At 41.1% G+C, this 26,492-nt stretch overlaps 1 protein-coding gene across 3 annotated transcripts; it reads left to right on the top strand.

Moving 5' to 3' along the window:
* Window positions 1-3,972: 3,972 nt before the first annotated feature.
* LOC118229707 (nuclear receptor coactivator 7) lies at window positions 3,973-25,334 on the top strand. Of its 3 annotated transcripts, none has more exons than XM_035421949.1 (16): window positions 3,973-4,187; window positions 7,095-7,196; window positions 8,651-8,883; window positions 10,466-10,542; window positions 10,741-10,842; window positions 11,279-11,371; window positions 12,357-12,479; window positions 14,362-14,546; window positions 15,092-15,765; window positions 16,076-16,247; window positions 17,600-17,747; window positions 18,917-19,042; window positions 19,171-19,323; window positions 19,640-19,735; window positions 19,831-19,904; window positions 20,780-25,334. In XM_035421949.1, the coding sequence occupies exons 2-16, from the start codon at window positions 7,162-7,164 to the stop codon at window positions 20,913-20,915; spliced, it is 2,427 nt and encodes an 808-aa protein (XP_035277840.1). In that variant the 5' UTR covers window positions 3,973-4,187; window positions 7,095-7,161; the 3' UTR covers window positions 20,916-25,334. The 3 variants fall into 3 exon arrangements, with proteins under 3 accessions (XP_035277840.1, XP_035277841.1, XP_035277839.1); XM_035421950.1 differs by having other exon boundaries at window positions 3,974-4,187; window positions 10,466-10,536; window positions 10,735-10,842; window positions 15,125-15,765; XM_035421948.1 differs by having other exon boundaries at window positions 3,974-4,187; window positions 10,466-10,536; window positions 10,735-10,842.
* The last annotated feature ends 1,158 nt before the right edge of the window (window positions 25,335-26,492 follow it).

The following is a 26,492-nucleotide window of genomic DNA, read 5'->3' as shown; positions in this document are numbered from 1 at the left end:
CTCAGCCAAGACCTCAGAAATTGTCATAATTAGGAGTTAATTGGCACCCGTGGCTGTAGGCCTATTTAAAGGCCTACCTTTAGAGCCACTGCCTTTTTGCCCTTGATACCACGGGAAAATCCAAGAAACTCAGCCAAGACCTCAGAAAAAAAAATTGTGGACCTCCACAAGTCCGGTTCCTTTTTAGGAGCAATTTCCAGACAACTGAAGGTACCACAAGCATCTGTACAAACAACATGCAAATATATCTTGGGACCACACAGACACTGCATCGTTCAGGAAGGAGGTACAAATTAACTCCCAGGGCTGAATGAACTTTGGTCTGAAAAGGTTCAACTGAACCCCAAGACAACAACAAACAAACCGGCAAAGGAGTTGGCATCAGGTATCAAAGTATCTACATCCACCATTAAGAGAATCCTACATTGCCATGGCCTGAAAGGCTGTCGCACAAGGAAGAAGCCCCTACTCCAAGTCCGGCATAAAAGAATCCAGAATGAAGTTTGCAGGTGATCACCAGGACAAAGACCTAGCCTTTTGGAGGAGTGTTCTCTGGTCAGATGAAACAAAAATTGAACTGTTTGGCCATAATGATCAGCACTATGTATGGAGGAAAAAGGGTGAGGCTTTTAACCTGAAGAACACCATCCCAACTCTGAAGCATAGGGGTGGCAGCATCATGTTGTGGGGCTGTTTTACTGGAAAAGGGACTGGTGCACTTCAGAAAATAGATGGCATCATGAGGAAGGATTATCTAGAAATACTGAAGCAACACCTCAAGACATCAGCTAGAAAGGTAAAACTTGGTCGCAACTTGGTTCCAGCATGACAATGATCCTAAGAATATCTCCAAAGCTGTAACAAAATGGCTTAAAGACAACAAAGTGAAAGTATTGGAGTGGCCATCACAAAGCCCTGACCTGAATCCCATAGAAAATTTGTGGACTGAACTGAAAAGGTGTGTCCAAGCAAGGAGGCCCACAAAACTGAGTTACACCAATCCTGTCAGGAGGAATGGCAAAAAATTCCGGCAAAGTATTGTGGAAGGCTACCCAAGTGTTTGATTCAAGCAATTAAAAGGCATTGTCACCAAAGTGTATGTAAACTTCTGACCCACTGAAAAACTGATACATAAAAGCTGAAATAAATCTGTCTCTTGGCTATTATTTTGAAATGACCTCTTATGGAAATAAAGTAGATATCCTAATTGACTTAACACAGGAAATGTATGCTAACATGAAATGTGTGGAGTTGTGAAAAATTGAGTTTGAATATCTTTAGCCTAGGTGTATGTAAACTTTTGGCCTCAACTGTATTTCTTCATATTACCCAATGCTGAACTGAGTGGTGCAAATTCCAAGCATCCATGTGCTGGCAGAGGTGTTTAGCCATTGGCTCTCTTTAGGTGTGTTACAGGCAGGTGTGTTATAGTGGCATTTTTCTGTCAGTCTCTTGTTTCTTGTGTCTTCTCACAATGACATTTTGTGGCACTTGGGGCTTGAGCAGTGTTTCAGTGGAGGGTAAAAGCATGCACATGTGCCTGAACACGAGTTGCTGAAGAGGAGTGCTGTTGATTCCCTCTGCTGTAGTGTTCTTCCATGCAAACACTGCTTTCTATCCAATGCAGCCTTTGTGTACGACAGTCAGCTTGGACCTCCAACCAGTTTTCAGAGATTTTGGACTGCAGAGCCTGAAACATTAGGTCATTGGAATGAATACACTTAGATTGATTGTAGTGTCATTTTGGAGAAACTGATATCACTGATGTGATGTGCTAAACATCAGGTGAGGTGTGGCCCATAGCCTATACTCAAGTGGTTTGTGATTGGTATGCACTGTGATACACAGGTACCTGCTATGCTTTAACTTATCACATTCAAAGGCAATGGCAAGACATTATTTCTCAAGCTGTGCATATTTCTGTTAATGTTCTGGAATTTAATTCAACAGGTTGAAGAAGAGCTATACCCAGGCTTTGTGTTGCACTGGAGAGTGACTTCACCTTTCATGTTACAGTATTTGAGCACTGGATGATTAGTGACAAAGACTGTGGTAGCAATATGTGTTTATCATTCGATCACATATCAGACGGGTGTTGGAAAATTTGGAGATCACAAAAAGCCAGTGTAGTGGCTTTATGTTGTTCAGCGTGTTCTGAAAGGTGGTCATTTTCTCTGGGTGAAGGAGAAGGCCCTTCATATCCATGGGCTCTGGTACAAGAATCAGCAGGTAAAATCCATGTTGCTGTTTACGCTTGCTAGAGCTATACTAGTGGGAAAATCCCTTCACAGACTGCATTTCTCTGTTAATTGATTGTGTCGGCGAATTGTATCAGACATGCCTCTTCGGTTCTGGCTTCTGACATCATGTTTTGTGTGCCAGTTTAACAATGCAAATGCTGTAGTATGTGAAACATTGCAGGCTTTAATGCCACAATGGTAGTTAACTTTTAGTACATACTGAACAATCACTCATTCATTCACTGATATCACAATATTTGCTGGGCTAGACCTACACCTGATAAAAGCTCCCTTAACATTGCCTTGCTGAAAGATAAATTTGTGGTCAAGTTTGAGCTTGTACACCGATAATAATAAAAAAAGTGTTTTGTGTTTACTCAGGTTCCCTTCGTCTAATATTACTTTGGTCTGAAAGCGTTCAGTGTGACAAACATACAATAATAGTGAAAATCAGGAAGGGGGCATATCATTTTTTGGCACAGTTTTTTTTTATTGTGTTAAAAACTTCTCATAAATAAAAAGAAAACCATCTACATTAAATAATTGATCTGTCAGTATAATATTACTGCAAAACCAATATACCAAAAAGGGCGGCACGGTGGTGCAGTGGGTAGCACTGTCGCCTCTCAGCAAATAGGTCGTAGGTCCAAATCTCGGCTTGGGGCCTTTTGTGTGGAGTTTGCATGTTCTCCCCGTGTTTGCGTGGGTTTCCTCCGGGTACTCTGGTTTCCTCCTACAGTCCAAAGACATGCAGGTAGGCCCTAAATCGCCCATATGTATGAGTGTCCAGGGTGTATTCCTGCCTCTCGCCCAATACATGCTGGGATAGGCTCCAGCACCGCCCACGACCCTGACCAGGATAAGCGGGTATAGATAATGGATGGATGGATATACCAAAAAGAAAGATTTTTTGTTGTATATGTTCCATATAAAATATCTATGAGGTGAAAAATTGTGTTTGTAGATTAGAGACCATGACAAGAAGGCCTGACAATGACTTTAAATGTATTCATTAATGCAATAAAATAAAATAAATAATTCAGCCCACCATTATGATAAGAGTTCAAATGAACTGTTTTCCTTATGTAATGTGTCCTGTTTTTCTGGATGAAACTGAATAGCCTAGCATTTGTGATGGCACAGACTCTCAACATTATCTTCACAATTAATGACACAAAAAGTTGAATGACCACATTCTCTTCAGAAGGTAAGATGAAAAAACACAGGGCCAAGTTGCGTGCCATAATTGAGGAACCACTGCTTTGGAACAAAGCTAGTTTAATTTGTGTGAGTTAAGATATTAGCCAATATTGTTTGTAGTAACATGGCCTCATTTTGATCAATACTTTTAACGGCAGGCCTAGATTTAGCTAGTTTTAATTAATGACTTATAGACAGTGCATTGTGTGCGTTTCTTGGCATTTCTGTACGTTGAAAACGTGTTTTAGTTCGGATAAAATAAACACACTACTTTTTATTTATGTATTGTAAACATTTTAACAGAACATATAAACATAAAATTTACAAACTTTAAAGTCAGGGGTATACACCATTCTCAAACAAAAATACATAAAGCTTCACACACATTCAGGGTTCGCTTTGCTTTGCTATTTTTTATCCTGTGTAACATGTTAAGATAATGTTCAAATTCAATTTTGAACAATACACATGCTACTTACCGTCGACTGAGTTGCTCCCATGACGTCACCATGGAAAAGGTGGAGCTTGGAGAGTGTGGAACACAGTCGGAAGCGAATTGATGCGTTTGGAGAAAGCGGATGTCTGAGGGAGCACACGCTGTCAGCTGGCTGCATGTTATTTTTTTTAATCATTTTTATAACAAAATATTGGTTTCATATATCTCCGGATAACACGGCATACATGTCTTCTCACATTGCATTTTGCGAGTAAGCCTGCTGCTGTTTCCTGTAACCTAGCTACGGCGATGTGAGTACTATGGACCTTGTCCTGCATGTTATTTATTAAATTATTATAATTTGTGTTGTTGCGATGCTTGGATTGCAGATCTTGAAAATTCCAGAGGAAAAGCGCATCTCAAATGATTCCGGATGCGAATAAATTATAAGCTTTATTTGGTTCGAGGCGGTATAAACGGCAAGCTCAGGAGCACAAGGTCCAGGGAGGGGATGCTGCTTCACTTAATGTTACCTCCTAGCTAACGAGTTTATTTTTTAGCTAGGTAGCTTGCCAGCTAACCAGCGAACGCGATAACAAGCTTTGCTTTAGCTAGGTGCAGAGGAGCTAAACACGCCATTTGGGCGAGGACTAACGTCAAATTTATCCCCAGATATGAAGCCAGATTGCTAACAATGGTCATTTAAATGAGTGTTTTGTCATCACACTTGCTGGCTTACTGTGCAATGTTTTGAACAGCAAATTAGAAGTGGTTAGTCAGATAATTAGCCTCGATTGACTTTCCATTGTCGTTCATGGATCCAGATAGCTGCGACAGTATTGCAGGCACTGCGCCGAAAACTAGCTTGATTGCTCGCTAAACGAATGTTTTTTTTTTCACGCATATTTACTTTATTAGGGAGCTAAGCTGCAGAATAAGTGCTACGTACTAAATTAAAAATTGGCCTATTTGAAAAACAAGCAAACGTTGATGCTAATTTCAGCATCCTCAAGCGGCTTCACATTGTTTACATTGTGTTACTAGGGTTGACTATGATAATGATTCTGCAGATGTGCACAGAAAGCACTCGGGGTAATTGTCCGCTAAATGCGTAACGTTTCATTTGATTAGTAGGCTTTCAAATCGCCGGTTTCTGTTGTTTGCATTGAGTGCAGTTGGATCCCTTCGAAAATGTAGTACCTCATCTTAATGAACATGCGTCGTTTAAATGCAGGCCATTTATCTGTTTGCATTGTTAATATGGCCAGCTAAGTGCAAAGAAGCAATTTGGTCCCAACATCACAATGCCCAGTTTTACAATGCCTTTCAGATTGTTGTACAGAATAGGTTACCCCTCTTACTCAGTAAACGGTATCTCGTCATTTTAGCTAACACAGATTAAACAAGCTGTATTCCATAGCAATGCTACCAAATGTTTCCTCAATTATTTCATGCAACTTTTCCTTGTGTCTTTTTATCTTCCCATCTGAAAAGAATGTGGTCATTCAAACTTGTTGTGTCATTGATTGTGAAGTTAATGTTCTTAAGGGCTGAGAGTCTGTGGTCATTGTGGTTATTTCTGAAGGAAACCCTGAAAAGTTCCAAACTCTCAGTGCTGTATAGGTCTGTGGATGCCCCGCAAAGGCGTAACTTAGTGGATGGCATACCTGCCACCCCAGTACTTGCCTATGTGTTTATACACATATGTTTATAAATATTGTCTAACTCAGTCAGTTATATGTTCAAAAGGCGAGGATAATATTTTTATTTTATTTTGGCTCATGATATGTATCCTAAATGAGATGGATTGTGGGATAGTTTGCATATGTGCATGTAAGTGCATACATGCAAACCATATCGAAATCTGTCACATTTAGGATGAGTGAGCCAGAGTTCACATACTTCTCTAATACGACTTATGAGGCAATCCATATCAACAGGACTGAGGTGTTACCATAACATTTTAGATTTAAAACTAAATGATAAGCCAGTAGGCTCCCTGTGGAATATATTTGCTATCCTGTAGATTGCCTGAACAAGTTTGAAAAAAACATGAAAATTTTATTTAGCTGTTATGGGGAGGTCAATTCTGCATGGGCAAAACTACGGGAATCCATGGTTAAGCTGCTTTTCTCACTTTAGGGTGGCCATTGCCACCTTGCTGATCTAAAGGGCAAATAAACAAAGAACAGCATGAAATAAAATTAGAAAAGATCTCAATGAACTTGAAAACGAATTGGTTGTTTATTCTATCAAAACTGAGAAGATGACTAGGCTGTTTTAAATTTTTGGTTGGGTAACACATAGGCTATATAATATAAAGGTGAACATATAGCCTAATGGCATAAGCCTTTGTTGATACAGTAGAATTATGAGAATTAGCCTACTATCTGCTTTTGGCAACAGTGCATGTTTACACAGTAGCAAAGGAAAAATGGGATGTTCCCTTTATACAGGAACTGAAACAAAACATATGAAACCCTTATTTGTATATATGTCTATTTAACACAGTTTTTCCCCATGGCAATTTTAGGTGCTTTTCATATATCTCTGAAGTACTGACTCATGTACCTAATCAGAATCTTTAGTCATAAAACTGTGGAATTCTGTTAATACGAGCAAGCCATTTAAAAACAAAAAAGGGACAAAGCCTTCACTGTACAGACCCCTAAACTGTAACCTCACTGCCAGAGACATCAGAGATGCACAAACATTTTTTCTCTTAAAAAAAACATTTTGTAGCACTGCTTTTTATTCTTTTTCCTCTTAACTGTCTGCTATCAGCTGGGGCCTCACAAAGGAGGATTACTGAGTTAGCTGCATCTCTGAGTAAAATGCAGAACAGCTCTTTTTGCTTCAGTGTTCCCGATTTCGGAGGGTTCTGGGTTTTACTCAGTGCAGTTACCCAGCTGACTCCGTAATCCTGCTTTGTGATACAGGCCACCTGGATAAGGGTTACCAAGCTGAATTTGCTGTGTTCCTGTATGTGTAGCTTTTAGCATACTGCATTACATTTAGTTCATCTGCCTTATGACATTTTTGTGCCCATTTTATTTTCATTTTCCTTCTTTTTGTTTTGGAAAGCGCAACGGACATCTTGTAAGAATTGCATTTGATAAATGAAGTCCAACATTTTTCATTTTGAGACATTCAGAAACGGCTGTTGATTGCTGCACTGTCATCAACGTTTGATTTTTCTCTGTATGTCCTTTCCCAAGGATTTGTAACATTGGAGGAGCAGAGAGGTAAACATCTCGACTGAAGGCTTGAGTCCAGCAGGGTGTGATGGAGAAGGAGAGGAAGTCAGGTTATTTTGCCAGGTGAGAAAGAAACTGCTGCTCTGGGCTTTATGATATTGTGACTGCACTCTTCTTTCACGTGCGGTTTGAGGGGAAGATCTTCCCTTCTCTTTGTGCTGTACTGTAGTGATTGGGAGGCGTTTCCTCCTTCTACTGTGTGGATAATTTATAGGTTTTCTTGTGTGCATCATTCTGTGGTGATTAAGGGTGGACTATACTGTGGTCATTGACAGAAGCTCTTGCAGTGACAGTTTTCAAATGGAATCATAGACAGTAGTGAATCATGAGTTATGCTTTTCTTTATATGTTATAGATCATTGCCCAAATTATTCAATGTTCACATTATACACAATGCAACATTTAGGCCTACATTTTACACACCCAGTTTCATTATAGTGATCATAACCAATATTTCGTCACGCTTGTCTGATCTGATCATCATATACAGTGAACATTACATTAGACATTTTTTATCTGATGATCTTATCCAGGGGGACTTACACAGTTCATGTTGTTTTTATTTATGTGCAATACTTTTATGTCCACGTTAAATACATCACTCAAGTGTTCAACATCAGTGCCCCACCTAGGAAGCCTACAACTTCGAAGCTGCAAGCCCAGTTCCAAACACATTGTGCTATGTTGCCGCTCGATACCATAGCCAGTATTTTATAACGGTTGAAAGATTGATTTAGGTCTCATTGCTTTCCCTGACACTGTTTTAGGGTTTTTCATGGTCTCTCTTCTCTGTGTCACTGTTGTCCTCTAACTCAGATGGATGTAGTTGCATTTTTTTGCCTTCTAATTAGCTTTGAGGAAAAGCATCTGCTAAATTGATGTAATGTAATCTAATGGACTGTTGCCTTGGTTGCTCTTGTGAGGTCCTTGGAGATGCTGAATATGCAGGCGAGTTGATCCAGGTAGAGGTTTAATGGGAGAGTCACGTCCAGCTAATCAGCGTTCGTTTGCTCTGGTCTTGCCCTCTGATAATCCTTGACATGGATAGGGAGGGAGGGGAAATGAACATTGAAGCCAAAGCACTGAAGGTTTCTGATCCTGTTAATGATTTATCAGAGAGGTGGCTTGGGCAAAAAGCAGACGGGGGTGTCTGGTCCAAGGTCTCGCTACCTTTGTAGCTTCTGCAGGACCCTGAAAAGCCCCGTTCCTCTTCTTACACTTTATTTGTTTTGCAGCAACTTCTGGGACTAGATAAAAGCTCTCTGATGCCTGGACTAAGGAAGCAATTGAGCACACTTGTCAGAAACCTGTAAAGCTGTTTGTCCTAAACATTATGGTGCCCTGAAATGGAGTGGGGGGGCGGGGGGGGGGTTCTTGTATTTTAAATGTCTTGGGTTGGTTGGTTCAAGCCCCTAAACCGCCTATAAGAGAAAGCACACAAAACTCTTAGGAGAGTAAGTTAGCAGGACTGTTGTCATGAGAGTATTGAATATGTAAACCATAAACACATCCCTCAGGTTGAAGAGGAGGAAGCAGACCAAACAGAGCCTTTCACAGTCCATGGCAGCTGGGCAGAACCAATCAAAACCATCCGTAGCGGGTCTCCCAAACACCGCCGTAGATCAGGAGAAGAACGCACCCTCTTCAGTGACTGGCTTAGACACCCCTGGACCAGTAACCATACCTGCAGACCTCCAGGGAAAGTCCCTGGATGAGGGCTGCCCCAGCAGTCCTGTCCTTGACAATCCAGGTAGTCACACTATGCCTGTGCAGGGTTTCGAGTCCACTACGCTGCATGTGCTGCTGTGGGGTTACACTGCAGAACACGCACCTTTGGAAGGCTTACAGAGACAAAGCGGTTAAAAAAGAAACTTTAAGCTAAAAGTGGGTTTTGGCTAACTTAGACGTAAGTAACATTGTTAGCGCTGATGTCTCAAAACTTTGAGAGTTTGTAGATGGGCAGGCAACATGTTTGAAATTGTATTCCACAATTACATCCAGGTAATGTATAACCAGCTCCCTGAGCTATGCAGTTCAAAACGTAAAACCTGAACCTTATGCAGTTTTACGGATCATAACGTACTGAAGTTTAAATTGTATATGAAAACTATATATATATATATATATACACACACTCACACACACACACTCACACGGCTGGCTAAATAATTAAGCCAAGTGCCAGTTTTGAAAATGTTTTACCTGTTGTGTTAAAATCATAACCGTTTCAGTGAACAAGGCATTTTAACTAACAAGATCATTACTTAGGTTTATTTAAATTACAAAAAAAGCAACATAGTGTGTGCCAGTTGAACCTTTACATTTGTTTTACAGTTCAAGTTGCATTAGGTATTTGAGTGATACTTTCAATTGAAAGCGTTGGAATCATTTTATAAGTGATCATTCTGAGCTCATGTATATATGTGTATATAAACATATGTATATATATATATATGAGTATGTTTTTATGTACAATTTAAACTTCACTAAGTTATGATCCATACCACCGTATATGCTGCATATTTTTCATGGTTGGAACCATGTGACATTGTTAACTTTGTTGCTCAGGGTAAAAAGAGGTAAAGTGCAGAACTGCTGTAAACAGGAAGCCGGTAATGCACAAATCCGGTGCCTATATGTAATAGAAGCCTGACAAGAAGACAAAAGGGCCTGAAATTCATATGGTCCTTGCATCCTGGTATCCTGGTGAGTCAGCTGTTAAAGAGAACATATCCAACATGTCCTCGACTTCACGCCATCGTGTTTCCTGCAAAGAGGGAAAGGGGAAAGACAAACAGCACAAGCCAGGAACAATGTCCTCCTCAATCACAAAATAAATTGAGCAGAATATGACCAGTAGTGTAAACGGTGGGGAACGCAAGAGCATTTGTGCACTTTACATTGTTCATATGCTGCACCTGGAGCGGTGTTGCATAACAGTATAATGTTGACAAAACCTTGTCGTTTATGGGTTCGGGAACAGCGACGTGTGATTGTGCCAGCACGGGCTTTGTCAGCTCTGTAAACTTTAATAGTGCAACTACTGTGCATCACGCTGCTTGTGTAAACACAAGCTCAGCTCCATTTTCATTTCCTGAGAATATGCTTGAAAAGCAAAGGTGATGAGGGCGGCATGGACGTTTCATGGTGGCGGGGTTGCAGGTTTTCCGCTCAACAATATGGAAGCTGAACTGGGCTCTGTATAGATTATGATATATGAATCGGGTGGAAGAAAATCAGCTCTCCAGGGGGAATATGGTTACAAGAATGTTAAATGTCTCTCGTTCTCCCCCCCCCCCCCCCCCCCCCATATTCCCCAACATTCGTGTCAGATGACATTACGCGTTCTAAATGTCAGATGAAGAGGGGCAGGAGGAAACCCCCAGGAACGGTCGAGTACACAGTGAGTGCCTCCCCCGCCCCGCTCCACACGCAGACAAACGCCCTTCATCACAGTCTTTCATCAGTCCACCGATATTGACATCACACCTCCCCCAGTGCTCGCATCACAGCCCCCCCCCCCCCCCCCCTCCTCCACCCAGAGTGCTACTGGAGTACCCGTCACATGGGCACACACTCCACCTGTCCTTCCTTTCTGTAGGTGGAGCCCCAGGACACTCTGAACAGCATCGCGCTGAAGTTCAACATCACCCCAAACAAACTAGTGCAGCTGAACCGGCTCTTCTCCCGCAGTGTGGTCGCAGGGCAGGTGAGCTCTCCTCTGTTCGATCTATTCCTCAAATCTGGCTAGGCCGTTACCTGAATTTCCAATTGCCTCATTTCCCCCTACTGCCTATGTATATACATCAGTCATACCTTTATCTGTACAACTGTTAGTTTCCTTCATATCTCGCATATGGGCATATACACCTTTTTTCTTTGCCTGCTGAGAAAAATACACATTATGGTTTAATGGCTCCAGTGGAGGATGTGTGCTGATAAGATAAGTGGGGGAATTTGGGGTTAAAGTGGAACCTTCAAGGCGCACAATTCTCCTTCCCTCGCGCATTGTAATTAACTGGAGGTTTCTTAGTGAAGCCTGTGTCCCATCGGGTTCCTGACTCTCCTCATTTGCTGAGGCTCTTTGTGTGAAGACCGCTGCAGAAGACCAGTTAAAGCTAACCTGCCATCTGCTGCATCCACAGACCCTGTTTGTCCCCGATGTTGGCCAGTCGAGACCAGGCCTCGATAGCTCCGCCCCCAGAACCTCCTCCGGACAGGATCACAGCAAGCAGCCGGTAGGAGACCTCTCGGTCGCACTCCCTTACCCAGCCAGTGTCTGTCAACCCCTACGCTACCTCTCCAGACAGCGTCATCACTGATTTAATGTAGTCCAAGCATAACCCTTCTTCCTCCACATTTGGTAATAAAGCTCACTGAAGAACAATGGCTAGAGCATCACATAAAAATCGTCAAGCAAGACAGTTGATGACCAGCTTCCTTATTTAAGGAAGCATTTTCCATCATCAGCACTTCCACTGGATTAATGGAATGAGTGACTCACTGATCAGTGGCTGAGTCGTCAATAGGCTGGCGCCATACTGTCCACGGCAGCACCAGCCTCCTTTAATTATGTATCATGAGGCAAATGAATCGTTTTCATATGTTCCTTGTAGTTTCTGTATGCATTTAAATGTGGATGTAACAAATTCTGCTGCCGTGAGAATGCGAAATGATGGTGTGTCTAACCTGGTTTTCAAGACGTGAGTAATCCATATGGAGTTGCTGAGATTTTTGTTATTTGTGAAATATCCGTTGAAACAAGGGTCACACTGAAAAGGTGTCGCACAGCGATACACGGTGCTGCGTTACGTTAAATGGAAGTACTCCTGGGACTCGTCCTTTTTATATATATTTTTTTACAAGCCATCACGAATGATTATGAGTGGGCAGGTTTTCAAATGTCTATGGCGTAAAACCACAGCAGCACTTCCATTTACTAAAAAGCTTGGGCAAAGTGCGTCATCAACAAGAAGCATTATAGGGTAGTGTTTTAATGAAAGGGCTGCAGCGTAGGAGTGGGCAAAGCGTAGGAGCTGGCAATAACACGGCTACCCACTCAATGCATCAGCATGTCACCGAGTTATGAAGTTATGAAGGCTGTTGCAGTATGTATGCAGACTCAACAACAGGGTAAAGCTAGCGTGTAGCGTTTCTGCGCTTGGGTGCTATTTGAACGTGTCTGTGCAGGTTTTTTGTGCTGAATGTGCCATCTCTGTGCAGGATGACCCTCTGTGCAGGGAGGCAAAGCCTCTCCACAGGCTGCTCTCCCCGGCATCGGAAGACGAGGAGCCAGTGACGGTCAAATTCCTGAAGATAAGCTGCAGATACTTCACGGATGGCATGGTACATTATGACTTCATGACAGCTCATCACCTGGTCAGGGTGTGTGAGGGCATCTACTGGGAAGGAGGAAGGCAGTAGAGGCTGACTGGCCCATAAGCCATAGGGCCAGAGACTTGCCCCATCCCCACAGAATCAGACTATGGAAGTCTAGTCTATATGTTTCTTTATACAGAATATATTCAAAGAGTGATTCGGCAAAAAATGCAAAACTTTCGACAAATTTTAAAGAGTAAATCCAGCGTAATTTTGTATTTTTCAACAAAACCGTGTGAAAAGAACAAAACGTACAATGCTTCGGTTCGGCTCAATGTTGTCTGACATTCTCCTACCCTATTTAGTGATCAACCAGGAAGCCATCATTATTTAAAATTATCCTGTAAAATCATTATATACAGCTCAGAAATACATATTTTCATTTTCAGAAAATGTGCCCTATTATTATGAAAAACATGGTCATTGTAGTTCTTTATCGAAAAAGCAAAGGTTGTTATAGTAAAAAGTGCAAAGGCCAGGCTATTCGTAACGATAATAGCTACTGGGATATTGATAATATCTAGCGTTGGCTAGATGGAAGGATAAATTCATTGCAGGTTTCACAAGAAGAAAATCTCATCATAGAACCTCAGCTAAAACATGAAAAATAAGTATACATGTTTCTGAAATTAAACCTAGATATAACACAATGACTCTAGCAAAGTGCTCTCTCCTTCCTTTTTCTTAAAACCATCCAATGAAAGGCTTACATTTACCGTTGCTTTGAGTAAAGCTGGGGGCATTACATTACATTTATTTGGCAGATGCTTTTATCCAAAGTGACGTACAATAAGTGCATACAAGGGTCATTGGAACAATCGCTGTGGCAATCACTGTCTGATGTCTGTCTGGGTTAGGCTGTCTTTATGGCAGAATGTGATTTAAGGTGTACTGAGTCTGCTGTTTGTTGGAAAAACATTTTTAAAGCAAATGACGAAATCATGTTTGTGGCTGACTTCAGCTAGCTAACATGACACCCTCATTGCTGACTTGCTAATGTGGCTGTACATGCTGGCTAATGTTTACGATTATACTAATGTTGGTTAGCGGGTCTGTTATGGTATCAGGGTAGCTAATATTTCCCACAAACATGATTTTCTGATTTGCTTTGAAAATATTTTGCAAACAAAACTGCTGACTGACACTTTGCAAATGAAGCTTTTACCAGTCTTTGAGTTTGTGGTGACATTTGTTTTGCTCACTTGAGGGTGCATTTGCTAAATTTTGGGCGAGAACAAGATACAGCCACATATACAGCAGCTCTACAGAATGTTAGCATTTGGTGCATACTGGAATGTTTGCCCATGCAAACCCCCTGAGACATTTCCCCACAATTCTGACACAACACTGGTCTAATAGACACAGCATAAATAATGCATTGCCTGTGCTGCATGTTCTGTTCTCTGCCAGAACCACAAGAGTGGAGGAAAACTGAACTGATCAATGGTATCAGAAGCAGCACTGAGTAACATCTAAAATAGAACTCCACCAGTTCCTGTGCTGTGATGTTGTGCTGTTTATACAAAAAGGAAAAAATGTGGTTTAATCAAAACTGGCTACTTTTTAGAGAATACCTTCTTAAATCTTAGCAAGCATTTGTAGCTTATAGGCTATATTGGACTGTAGTTATTTATGATGGAGGCATCCTGGATGAGGATAAGATCTGATTCAGAGAACTCCTGTTGGAGTTCAGTGGGAAGAACTTCCATGAGACTAGTTCAGGATTTCATATTGCACTTTAGCCCCGATTTCTACCGACTATGCCCAGTGCACTGGTCAGTGTCTCACTGCTAAATACTGGCTCTGACTGGTTCCAGTCTCCCTCTTAACCTCTGTGTGTTGGTCACAGGGCGTGGTCGGTGGGGTGATGATTGTGACGCCCAATAATATCATGTTCGACCCGCACAAGTCGGACCCGCTGGTGATCGAGCATGGGTGCGAGGAGTACGGTCTGATATGCCCCATGGAAGAGGTGCTGTCCATCGCGCTGTACGACGACATCTCCCGCATGGAGCTGAAGGATGCGCTGCCATCGTAAGGACCTGCTGCTGGGGCAGTGAACCCCCCCTCCCTCCCGTGCTCTCCTTCATTCCTTCTCTCTCTCTCTCTCTCTCTCTCTCTCTCTCTCAAATCTACTTCTCTAGCTCTATGTTTGAACTCTACCTTTCTCCGCATTTCATTGTCAATTAATCACTTTATTTCACTCTCTGTCAGTACCATTTACTTTCTCTCGTCAATGGAGTGATCTCCTCTCTGGGCACTAAGTGTCTTAACAGTCATCTCCCGAGCTGCACCTGGTTTCTGTGTGCAGAACCGAAGTCTTAAATCATCACACATCTATTGATTTAAGTGCTTTGAGTTATAAAATTTTATTCTCAGTTATTTTATTATTATTATTATTCTTTTATTAGTATTACCATTATTATCATTATTATTTTATCATTTTTTAAATGATTATGGCCATTTTTACTATTGTTTTAAGTATCAGTATTAGTTTTGTTTTCCCATGTTGTTTTATTTTTTGCCATTTTGCGTTTTGATTTTTCCATCCTCCTCCTGGTCACCCCTCTCCCCTTCAGAGACCTACCACAGGGTCTGTGTCCCCTGTACAGGCCCGGGACTTGGGGCGACATGCCCTCCGAGCGAGAGCTCAACCCCTTCAGCCGCTTCCAGAGCCCGAACCGGGACAAGCGGCCCATCATCCTGGACCACATTGACACCATCGTCACGGAAACGGGCAACCAAGAGGCAGCCGAGAACTCGTCACCGGACGAGGGGTTCACCGAGCTGGAGGTGGAGTCTGGGAGTAACATGGGGGTGAGCATGGAGGAGCTGGAGGAGAGCCCTGCTCCACAGGGCGAGACAGAATCCCAGCCCCTGGCAGACAGAACCCAGGTAGTCCCAAACGAGCCAAAGATGGTGGAGGAGGAGATGGAGAAGGTGCCTGGACAGAACACCCCTGCGGAGGAGGTTGTACCCCAATGCAGTTTTGCTCATGGGGAAAATGTCACAGGAGCTAAGCATTCTGGGATAAGTAACAAACAAGCGGACCAACCTACAGACAAGGAATGCACAGGGACAGAGAAGCTGCTGAATGGAGGTACTGACTCTGCAGAGGTAACAGGGTGCCAGAGTGAGTTGAGGCACGATGAACATGCAGCGGATTCTGGGAAATGTAGTCAGCCGAAACCAAACCCAGCTGTGGAGGAGATGAACTCTTGGCTGAGAAAGAGGATGCAGGGACCAATTGAAGGTAATAAACACATCACACAGTGATTGCTAGTCATTAGGCTTAGTCCAAATATTGTTTACCAAGACTATGAAGTTCTACCATTGGTGACTAAATTATTTTGATTCCTTAAACTTACTTTGAGTTTGTTTTTCCAACTGAGAAAAACAGTTGTGTTCCTTTTAAAATGAGCTCATTCAGGCACTATTTATGGGATAACCGTGCGAGTCTCTATTTTTCCTTCATGTCATGGTTTTGTGTCTGTGACAAATGTCTTAAGTGTAATATGGCATGGCTTTTATGTATGCTTATATGTTATGTCCCCTTTCTGTAGATATGCTGCTGAATAAGGAGGACAAGAGTAAGACTCCGCCCATGTTCCTGTGCTTCAAGGTTGGAAAACCTATGAGGAAGTCCTTTGCCATTGGCCGAATGTCAAGCCCCGCCCACCAGTATGGCAGGAGCAGAAAGCAGCCAGAGTATTGGTTTGCAGTCCCTCAGGAAAGGTGAGGCTCTTCAGTGCAGCAACTCAGTTTTTAAAGACCAGCGCTGCACTGAATTCTGTTCAGAGAATGGTGTACTTACAGTGACATTTTTCACAAAGAAGCTTTTCATGGAGGAAGCATATTTGAGATTTGGGTTGCACATAGCTTTTGCACGATAATCAAAGTTATCATTGTGGGTTTTTTTTGGCTCTATAGGTGTCTCCTTTAAGACCCTGTTGATATCACAAGGATGCCATGTCTTTTTTCAATGTGAGACGGTCACATGGTCCAGCTGAATCGAGACGGCTCCCTCTCACTTTTTATATCTGTCCAGCCAAAAAAAAAAAAACAAATAGGGACTTTGATTGCGTTTTTTTTTTTTTGTATTTGGCCGCCAACTCTTAAATCAACTATAGTTTCTCCATAGGGAGGCTTCCGTGATCAGAAACAAATGGAATTTTGTGTCCATATTCACATGGAATGTTGAATGTTGAAAAGGCCATAATTTTTGACCCCTGTGCCTAACCTTCTGTATGGTTGTGAATGTGCACAGTATTCACATTCTGTTACCAAAAGTAAAAGCTCATTGGAATATATGTATGACAAAGGAACTAAGTTTTAGCGTGGAAGAAGATAACGCACCCACTGTGACAATGAAGTTCATATTACACTTTGTTAAATGATTTGTGAACGCTACGTCATAAGCCTGGTTTGAGCCAAAACACTTTGTACCTTCCACAGAGAGGCTCTTTTGTTATATTTTTAAACTTTGAACCTTAACAACAAAAACATAAGCTGAAACTGACATATTTATCTCCTCATGCTGAAAGTTTGAAAAATTACTTAGTCATCCATACGTTACATTTACAGCCAATGGAAGGGAAGCAAAGTAACCAGAGCCAGTGTGATAGCCTAACCTATTGAGTTTAATTGGACTCTTGACATCACTTCTGAGCTAAACCATGAGGCCCTGCATTTTGTTCTAAAAGGGACTTGTGTCTTAGCCGGACATATTATGCACAAAAATTTGGGGGGGTTTCATAATCTATCCACTTTAACATCCTATAATTTTAGTCTTTCTACAGACAACATGAAATTGTCCATTTTGTGCAGTAGCACCACCAAGTGGCCCGTCAGCATCACAATTAATTGGCGTGTAATTTCCTCCTGTACCTGCCTCTACAAATCTGCAGTATTTCATGTCATTTTACACATCCAGAATTTTTAAAGATTGAGTAATAATAGCCAGCCATTAATCACTTAAACCATCTGAGGGCTGTGTGTGTGGCTGTGTACCTGCACATGTCTATATTGGTGCATGTTTGTGGACAACCTCCCACGGTGGCCCATCTCATCTGTGATTGATTGATCAGGGTGGACCATCTATACAACTTCTTCGTCCAGTGGTCTCCGGACGTGTACGGGAAAGAGTCTGGAGAGGCGGGGTTTGTGGTGGTGGAGAAGGAGGAGCTGGACATGATTGACAACTTCTTCAGTGACCCCACCCCCAAAGGCTGGGAGGTGAGCCGCTGCAATGCCACATGAATGCATGCAGCTGAAGATCTTAAAAAAGTTCATGTTCATTATCCATCCTTCATCTTTCATGAAAATAACCATTTTATGCACAAAACACATTATGCACACATGAAATGTGCACACACAGTGAAAAATGGTAAACACCTGCATAGTCCGTTAATAAGTTACTGAACCACTATATGTGGCCTGGGCAGCCATGGCACCATGGCATAGAGTCTGCCGGCATCTACCAGGAGTTCTGCAGGGGTAATATGACACCACCCTTCAATGCCAAATTCGGCCAACTCATGCTTAGTTGGCGAGAGTGGAAAATGCTGCGTCAGGCTTCGTTCCGTGGTGTACCGTAAATTCACGATTGGGTTCAGATCTGGTGACTGAGAAGGCGTGGATAACGTCAGTGCCGTGCTCCTCGAGCCACTGTGTGACTATTCATGCCGTGGGAACTGGGGCAGTTTCATCCTGAGAGAAACCCCTCTCTGCAGGAAATAAATGGGCGGAGATGATTACTCCGTACCATTAAGTAGTGATTGGCCTTGCCTTTTAAAAGGCATGAATGCATTCAAACCGTGTCGGATGCTCTGCAAAAAATTAAAATAAAAACTACCGCAAGTTTGTTGCACAGAGGTTATATACAGTTAAATGCAAAAGCCTTGGGACAGTTTTGTTGAATTGTTTTTCCTCTGTGCTAATACATTTTTTATTTTAAATCAAATGGTGACTGTGAGGCAAAATTTGCATGGTATGAATATATTATTCTTAAAAAAATTAATTTAATTGATTTGGTTTTTAAACGGGCATTGAACTATATTATAACAATGCCATTCAAACTGTGACAGTGTGCATGGAGTAGTTTGATCATTCATTTATGGACTAGTTTCCCCATTGATATGTCATGCACCTTCTTTTCACCTGTAACATGACCTTGAGTTTTTAATCTCTTAGTTTGGTTTTGACGGTGCTGTTGTAGTTTTGACATGCGGTTCTGGTTTTGGCTGTGTGGTTGGAGATTTTCTGTGCTGTGGGATATTTGCTCATTTTGACTGTGTACAGTTTGGTTTTAACCGTCTAGGTTTTCACCATGCGAGTTTCGACCGCGGTAGCTGTTTTGACCCTGCCATTGGGCTGCTTTTTGACTGTGCGGTTGCCCTGCCCAGATCATCACGGTGAACGAGGCGAAGAGGCGTCAGAGCCTGGGGAGCTTTGAAGACGAGGAGCCGCTGGACCTGCTGCCCGTGCTGACCGACGCCAGCCTGCTGCTTCAGACGGCCCAGATTGAGAAGGTTTGTCCTGATCCCTGAACCCCACGATCCCACATCCATAGCCCTGAATCCTGCAAGCCTCAAGAACCTCGAACCCCAGAGGCTATTACCCTTTCAGCTTTCACCAAATGGCCTCCTTGTACCCACAGCTGGCCTATCACTTGCCGGCACGCACTCAGGGGTATCCATGGCAACTAGTGTACAGCACAGCAGTGCACGGAACAAGCCTGAAGACACTGTACAGGAACCTGGCTGACCTTGACTGCCCTGTACTGCTCGTCATTAAGGACAGGGACAACCAGGTATATCACACACCACACAAACCTCCTGTACACACACACACCTGTTTTATACATCTTTGTCATGCGTATACACTCTTATCACGCACACGCCTTTACTAAACGCGCACTACGTACATCGCACGTACAGACCCGTGTCTCGCACACGCTCTTGTGCTATCCGTTGAAACAACTTTGTTGCAAATATGCATACCTCTTCAACAAACTGAACTCTTTCACTGTATTCTGTCCCTGCTCTCTCCCTCTTCTCTCTCACTCTTCATTTCTCTCCGTTTGCTTTTGCTTGAGGTGTTTTACCAGTCTTCCGTCTCTTCCTCAGGTTTTTGGGGCCTTCTCGACACACCCCTTCAGAGTCAGTGAGCACTGCTATGGCACGGGGGAGACCTTCCTGTTCAGCTTCAGCCCAGAGATTAAGGCACACTGTCCTTTATCTTCCCTCATGCTCCACACTGTCATTTTGCTTGGGCTTGTTTTTGATGTGTGAAGTTGAAATTGGGCTTTCTGCTGCAGGTCTTCCACTGGAGCGGGGAAAACTCCTACTTTGTGAAGGGAAACATAGATTCTCTACAGCTGGGAGGAGGGGGGTGAGTGTCACTGCGTCATTCAGTGTTACTGTCGCTGAAATATCACTGTGACTTTCAGTTAATTTCAAAGGTGCCTACTTGCAGAGACAAATTTAAGATTATTTGGATTCAAGGATTATTATTTTTATTTTATTTTTTGGCATTATGTTTTCGGGTTGTCTGTCTGTCCATCCGTCTGTCCTGATTCTTGTGAACGCGATATCTCAATAACGCCTTGAGGGAATTTCTTAAAATTTGGCACAAACGTCCACTTAGACTCAAGGATGAACTGATTAGATTTTGGTGGTCAAAGGTCAAGGTCACTGTGACCTCACAAAACACGTTTTTGCCTTGAGGGAATACAAAACACGTTTTTGCCTTGAGGGAATTTCTTCGCATTTGGCACACACGTCCACTTGGACTCAAGGATGAACTGATTAGATTTTGGTGGTCAAAGGTCAAGGTAGGTCACTGTGACCTCACGTCTGTCCCATTGTCTCGTGAACGCGATATCTCAGGAACACCTTGAGAGAATTTTTTCAAATTTGGCACAAATGTTCACTTGGACTCAAGGATGAACTGATTAGATTTTGGTGGTCAAAGGTCAAGGTCACTGTGACCTCACAAAACACGTTTTTGGCCATAACTCAAGAATTCATTCTCTAATTATGACAAAGTTTCTCACAAATATCTAATAGGATAAAATGATGAAGTGATGACATTTTATATCCAAACTGGCTACTGGTTGGCGGAGGCATACAACCGCAAGGCAGTATTTCTAGTTTTTTCTGAGTTGAATTTGTTTTAGTCTCTTTTGTGTGCATGTGCGTATGTGTGCATGTATGCGCGTGTGCTTGTGTTTCCTGCTCTGAGTCTTATTTTCTGCATGTTTTTAGGGGTCACTTTGGCTTGTGGCTGGACGCTGACCTGTATCATGGCTCCAGCTCCACCTGCTCCACCTTCCGCAACCAGCCTCTCTCCGCCGAGCAGGACTTCACTGTTCAGGACCTTGAGGTCTGGGCCTTCCAGTAAAACCCCCTCTCACACAGAAGAGAGAGCGCCTTTAGTTCTGGGCTAAGACTGTTTCCAGTAAACCTCTCTCACACACAGGAAAAAGTCACTTGCTTCTTGTCTAAACCAGTGTCCAGCTCTCACACATCCTAGCATGCAACAGATCCAAACTCCCAACCACTACATGCAGAGCGAGGATGATGCTAGAGGAATGCCACGTTTAAACCCAAAATGGCTCCAGACTGTGAGGAGGAATTGTTTACAGACTTATATCACCATTAGCTAAGGGCTGCTTCATTTTGTATGTATTCCACAGCCGATAAATGTAAAACTGCTTCTAAAAATAAGTTTGCCAGTAAATGTAAAACCCTACTTGCCAATAAATGTGAAAACATTGTTAGAAAATGTAAAAAGAATTTTAATGCTGAATGTTAAAAAACAAAAAAACAAAAAAAAAAAAACAGAGGTCAATGTGAGAAATGCCAGTAAATGCCCGACTAGCAGTGAATATTGAATGAACCTTAAATTATGGAACAAAGTTTGTGTATTGAGAGAACTATGTACATCCCTTTAGGACAGGTTTACATGAAACAAGGAGTTTGTATCTAAGTCATCTTATTTTTGTATTTTATCCTGGCTAGCTGTGACCTCAACAGCTTTTCAAAGGACAGCAGTGTAAAGGCGGTGGCTACTTTATGACCAATTCCAGGCATTCCAGTGGTGGTATACGCTAGTGCATCCCTTGCTTACTGCATGCACAAGTAACAAAATAAGGACTATATTAAATTATATTATAGGCATATTTTGCCTCATTCACAAGACTTTTTAAATTATTCTTTTGTTCTTAAGAACAGTTCCCACGAAAAATCAAGGCAGGATTCATGAAACGTGCAGAAGTGAGGAAAGTATTTGCCCCTTCCTTATATTATTGCATATTTGTCCCACTGGATGGTTGAATTTTATTTTCACAAAAATTTTATATTAGACAAAGGGGACATTTTTAAATTATTGTTTCAGTTATTTAATGAAAAATGTACGTTATCAAATCACCCATGTGAAAAAGGTATTGCTGCTCTCTTAAATCTAATAACTAGTTGTACCACATTTAGCAGCAAGAACTAAGATGAAAACTTGGTGTTAAAAAAAAAACATAATTGTAAATTTTAATAAAAAATAAAAATGAGTTTTGAACGAAACAAAAACTAAAGCTAATAAACCCAATCTTAAAACTAACTAAAACTAAAATATAACTCAATTTTTGAAATCAAAATTGAGATTAAAGTAGTTAAGTAAAAATGAATAGCCTATTTAGAACTATAATTTCCTTGCTAAACATTCAGATTTTTCAAATAAGAAACAAAATGAAGGCCGAAGTGTTCGTGGAAACATTTGTGCGTACAGTTAAAGATCAAATCTAATTACACGCATGCTTCATGAATAATGTCCATTATATCTATACTTCGAGAACGTATTTAGCTAGTGTACAAGCAAATGCAAAATTGTGGATTTGCATTTACCATTAAAAATTCTTTTAGATTTACTGGCAATGTTTTTACGTTTTTATGAGCAAGTAGGTTTCTACAGCGATCAGCAACTTATTGTATTTTGTTTTTTTAATCTGGTGATTTGGATCTTATTATAAATCCAAACTCACCATGATACAAACAGGTTATCAAATTAAGGATTGACCAAATATTTTTTTTATTTCGCTTTTTATATTTTCATTGTGTTTTTTTATGTTCACCAACATTTAAATGAAATGTTATACAGAATTTTTATAATTTTCTTTCTTTTTTTCTTTGTTTTTGTTACATCAGTGGCACCACTGTTTGTTCATGGTTCATTCCCAAACTGAAATCTAGGGTTGATTCATTTGAATCACTGAAGTCATAATGTGACAGACTTTATTTTTAACTTTTATATTTGTCACGATTGAAAAGCTTTTTTGTTGTAATTTTTAAAGGGATTGTGCAATTTATTTTATCACCAAATGTATTTATCAGTTTGTTTTATATTAGCAGTAGTGATTTGATTCATTTCAGCCCCACCACCTTTTCCATGTGTCCAATGGTAGCACCCTTCAGGAAATTGAGGGAAACAACATTAGGGGCTCAGTTGAACCATCTGATAAACCTGCAAGTCATAATTGAGTTATTATCACGGATAATGTTATTTTACCAGGAATGCTCTTTGTTGTAGAAAAATGGTGGAGGCTGAACTTACTTTTGTATGTCACCAGTTTACATAAGGGTTCCACAGTCCTATCCAAGAAGGGCTTGTAGGCCTGTGCCCTCCAACCCTTTTTGGATAAAATTAGGGATTTGTTAAAAATATTTGAATCTGCTCTTTTTTCAGGGTCTCTTCTGTAGCATAGGTTAACATTTTGCTCATACTGAAAGTTGGATTATTCCACATCATCCAAAGTGTGTGTGTGTGTGGGGGGGGGGGTTGATAGGTTTAATCAATTGTTTTTTATAAGACATTGCATGTTTGTTTAGTTTTTTTCCACCTCTGTCCACAGCGTTGTGCTAATAGGTCTTCTCATTTGGCTAGTTAACAGCTGTGTGTGTGTGGGTCTAAACCAACTCTGATGATGATGGAAAGTTTTGATAAAAATATGATTTGTTGGTCAGTTAAGAAAGCCTATGGTTTTTTTAGAACAGTTTTTTTTTTTTTTTTTTTTGGTAATAAACTACTCTTAAACACTAGCCTAATTCCCACAGGCTATGGCCAGTATAGGCAGCGCACCCATAGCCTTACACGTTTCAGTTTGGACAGTAAATGACAGTAATAACTCACGCATTTTCATGTAATTTAATTAGTCCAGTTTTTGTTGTTGTTTTCGTGGTTTTGATACTTTGTTGGAAACCAATGTCAGGGTAGAGGTCCTATTCGTTATCCAAAGAGGTCCATGCTGCATACATCCCCTCTCACTTTCTTGTAGTTGCCGTATTATCAGAATAACTGAAGGCTCCATTTCCAGATAAAGTTACTGAATTATGTATGACTCATCTGTAGACTACATTGAGTCCTGATTTGAGATGGTGTCTGTGTGAATATATGATCCGATTAACTACCAACATTCACTGCCACAGATACAGATGTACATAGATGGCTAAAAATGAAAAAGGAAGTGAAGTGTTCAGTATTAATCCTCGCCCTTGGAATTTGTTATCTTTTGTAATTCTTAGAAGGGAATTGATTGGATTTAGGGGCCATATAAATACACGTTCCCTTGGAAACAAAGACATTTAAAGATTCAGTGGCATAAGTGGGCCCCCTAGGGGTCTACCCCTGCTACTGAGACCTGTGAAAACCTTTTTTGATTTTTAAACATAAAACATTCTACAGAATTGTGTAATAACTGCCATCTTACCAAGAGAGAAGGGATCTTGTGTGTGACAGCAATCGAAGATTGACAGAAAAGCGATGAACAAATAAAGGGCTTTAATAGTGGTGTCAATGTCATTTGTCAAAACATAATGCATTCGTCAAAATTTTTGACAGGCATCAATCTGGTTTATTTTTACACTTTGTAATTCAATAATACGGTTACCATAGAGCAATATCGGCAATAAAGAATCTTCTTAAAAACATACAAAATAATAATCAAATCATTGACATCCCATTTTGTGATACGGTTGTTTGTTGCAACAATACAATGGAATATTGTATTGATCAAAGAGAGATCTAAAAGTGATTTACATGTTGGCTTTGGTTTTTGGTAGATTTCATTGTAAATAGAGCTTAATTTTGTGTAAGTGCACTGTGACAAGCTTGGGCTGTCATCTAAACGCTAAGCATTTACTCGCCATTTCTAGAAGATGAAGCATCACAGGTTGTTTCAATGGAAATGTGTTGTGTTCAGTGCTGCTGTGTTTGGATCAAAGGGTAAAAATAGGAATTGACACTTTATAGAAGCATTTTATTTTGCAGGAGCTTGAAAATGTGATGAATATATGAATTCAATGTAAAGTTGAGCCATTTCCTTTGGTCTGACAATCCCTAGCATTTAACTGTTTATCACAACCATTCTATTGGCGTGTCCCCTGCCAGCACAAGATTCCAAACCCACCATCTCCTCTGAGAACTTTTGTCATGTGTTCGTAGTAACTGTTCTTGCTAAAAGTGTCTTGCAAACTATCTCATGTTGTTACCAGTTCTCTTCTGCATCGTATCAAATGCAACCCCCACTAACTGTCTACAAAACATTTCCGTGTAATGGCAAATGCTTACTTTAAATCTTTCACCACGTAGTATTCTCAAAGCCATATACAGGTAAATGTGGAATGGTCTCTACACTCGAAGTGCACTGTTTTGTTCTATATTCCATATGTGTGAAGCCAAAACTTCTGTAATCTGTGGTATTGCCGAGACTATATTTGCTGTGTTGTCCAAAATGTTTAATTGTAAAATAAACTATATATGGGCAATTCTAATTCATCTCTGTTCCTGGTGTTCATCTTTCCAAACCCTTACTGAGAGCTCATTTGGTGTGAAACGATTTTCAGTAGAAAATTGATTTTATAGTTTCAACACACTAGTAAAATTGTAATTGCAGTGCCTCACAGCAAGAAAGTACCAAGTTTGAATCCTGACTGTGAGCCTTTCTGTGTGGAGTTTGCAAGTGCTCCCCATGTCTGCATGGGTTTCTTCACACAATCCAAAGACGTGCAGTAGGCTAATGGAAGACAGTGAATTGCCCATAGGTATGCATATGTGAGTGAATGATGTGTGGGCCCTGCGATAGATTGTAAACCTGCCCAGGGTGTATTCCTGCCTCTAGTGCATTGCATGCTGGGATAAGCTCCTGCCCCCGTGTGATTCTGACCAGGAATAAGCAGTTTAGAAAATGGATGGATGTTCAAAAGGAGACATTAGAATAAAGAATATGTCATGTGTATGTTACTACCTTTTTTTCCCTTGATGAGCAAATTCTCCAACCCCCTTATTTATCTTGTTCACTTAGGAGGGGGGAAGCACAGAAACTTACAGATGGACACTATACAGAAGTGGCATGGCTGGAAATTAAGCCTGCAGCCATATGAGTATGGATTGAGAGTTGACTGCTCCAGACTGTGCCACATGGTGTTTCAACTCCATTACACTCTTGCCATTTTTTATCATTTTTTTTTTCCAAGCAGAAATGAAGCAATTTCAAACAATCCAGTCGGATTAAATAAAAAATAGATTGCACATTATAATTAATAATGTTTATTGTCATGGTGGTGAGAAGATGTTTTGCTATAGGTACTGAATGTGTTTATGTTTGGCCTCACAGACTTAACTGGTGATCATTTATTAATAAACCATCACCATCATACTTTGATTTCTTCTGCATCTTCCTTTCTAGCTATATTGCAACTTCACAAATACCAAGAACCCAGATATAAACCCCACAAGAGCCGGTGCGTATGTTTCTATGTGCAACTGTGTCCCAGGCACAGTGGTATGTACACTTGAATTTTGGAGTCAGCCCCCACACCTCACTCAGAACTAGGTACACGTCATACAAGACCTCTGAGTACTGGGTTGGGTAACAAGTCTCAAAAGATCTCTAGCAGTTTCTAGCAGCAAATTCTAAGTCAAAAACCTCTG

The sequence above is a fragment of the Anguilla anguilla genome, chromosome 6, assembly GCF_013347855.1.
Source record: "Anguilla anguilla isolate fAngAng1 chromosome 6, fAngAng1.pri, whole genome shotgun sequence".
In the NCBI taxonomy this organism is placed as follows: Eukaryota; Metazoa; Chordata; class Actinopteri; order Anguilliformes; family Anguillidae; genus Anguilla; species Anguilla anguilla.
Note: the sequence above shows the minus strand (reverse complement) of the source record. Positions and strands in the feature narration are given on the sequence as shown.

Coding starts and splice junctions, on each gene's coding strand:
- LOC118229707 (XM_035421949.1), top strand. CDS start 7,162: ATGGAGAAGGAGAGGAAGTCAGGTTATTTTGCCAG. Junction 11,372..12,356: donor AGGATCACAGCAAGCAGCCG/GTAGGAGACCTC, acceptor ATCTCTGTGCAG/GATGACCCTCTGTGCAGGGA. Junction 12,480..14,361: donor GATACTTCACGGATGGCATG/GTACATTATGAC, acceptor TGTTGGTCACAG/GGCGTGGTCGGTGGGGTGAT.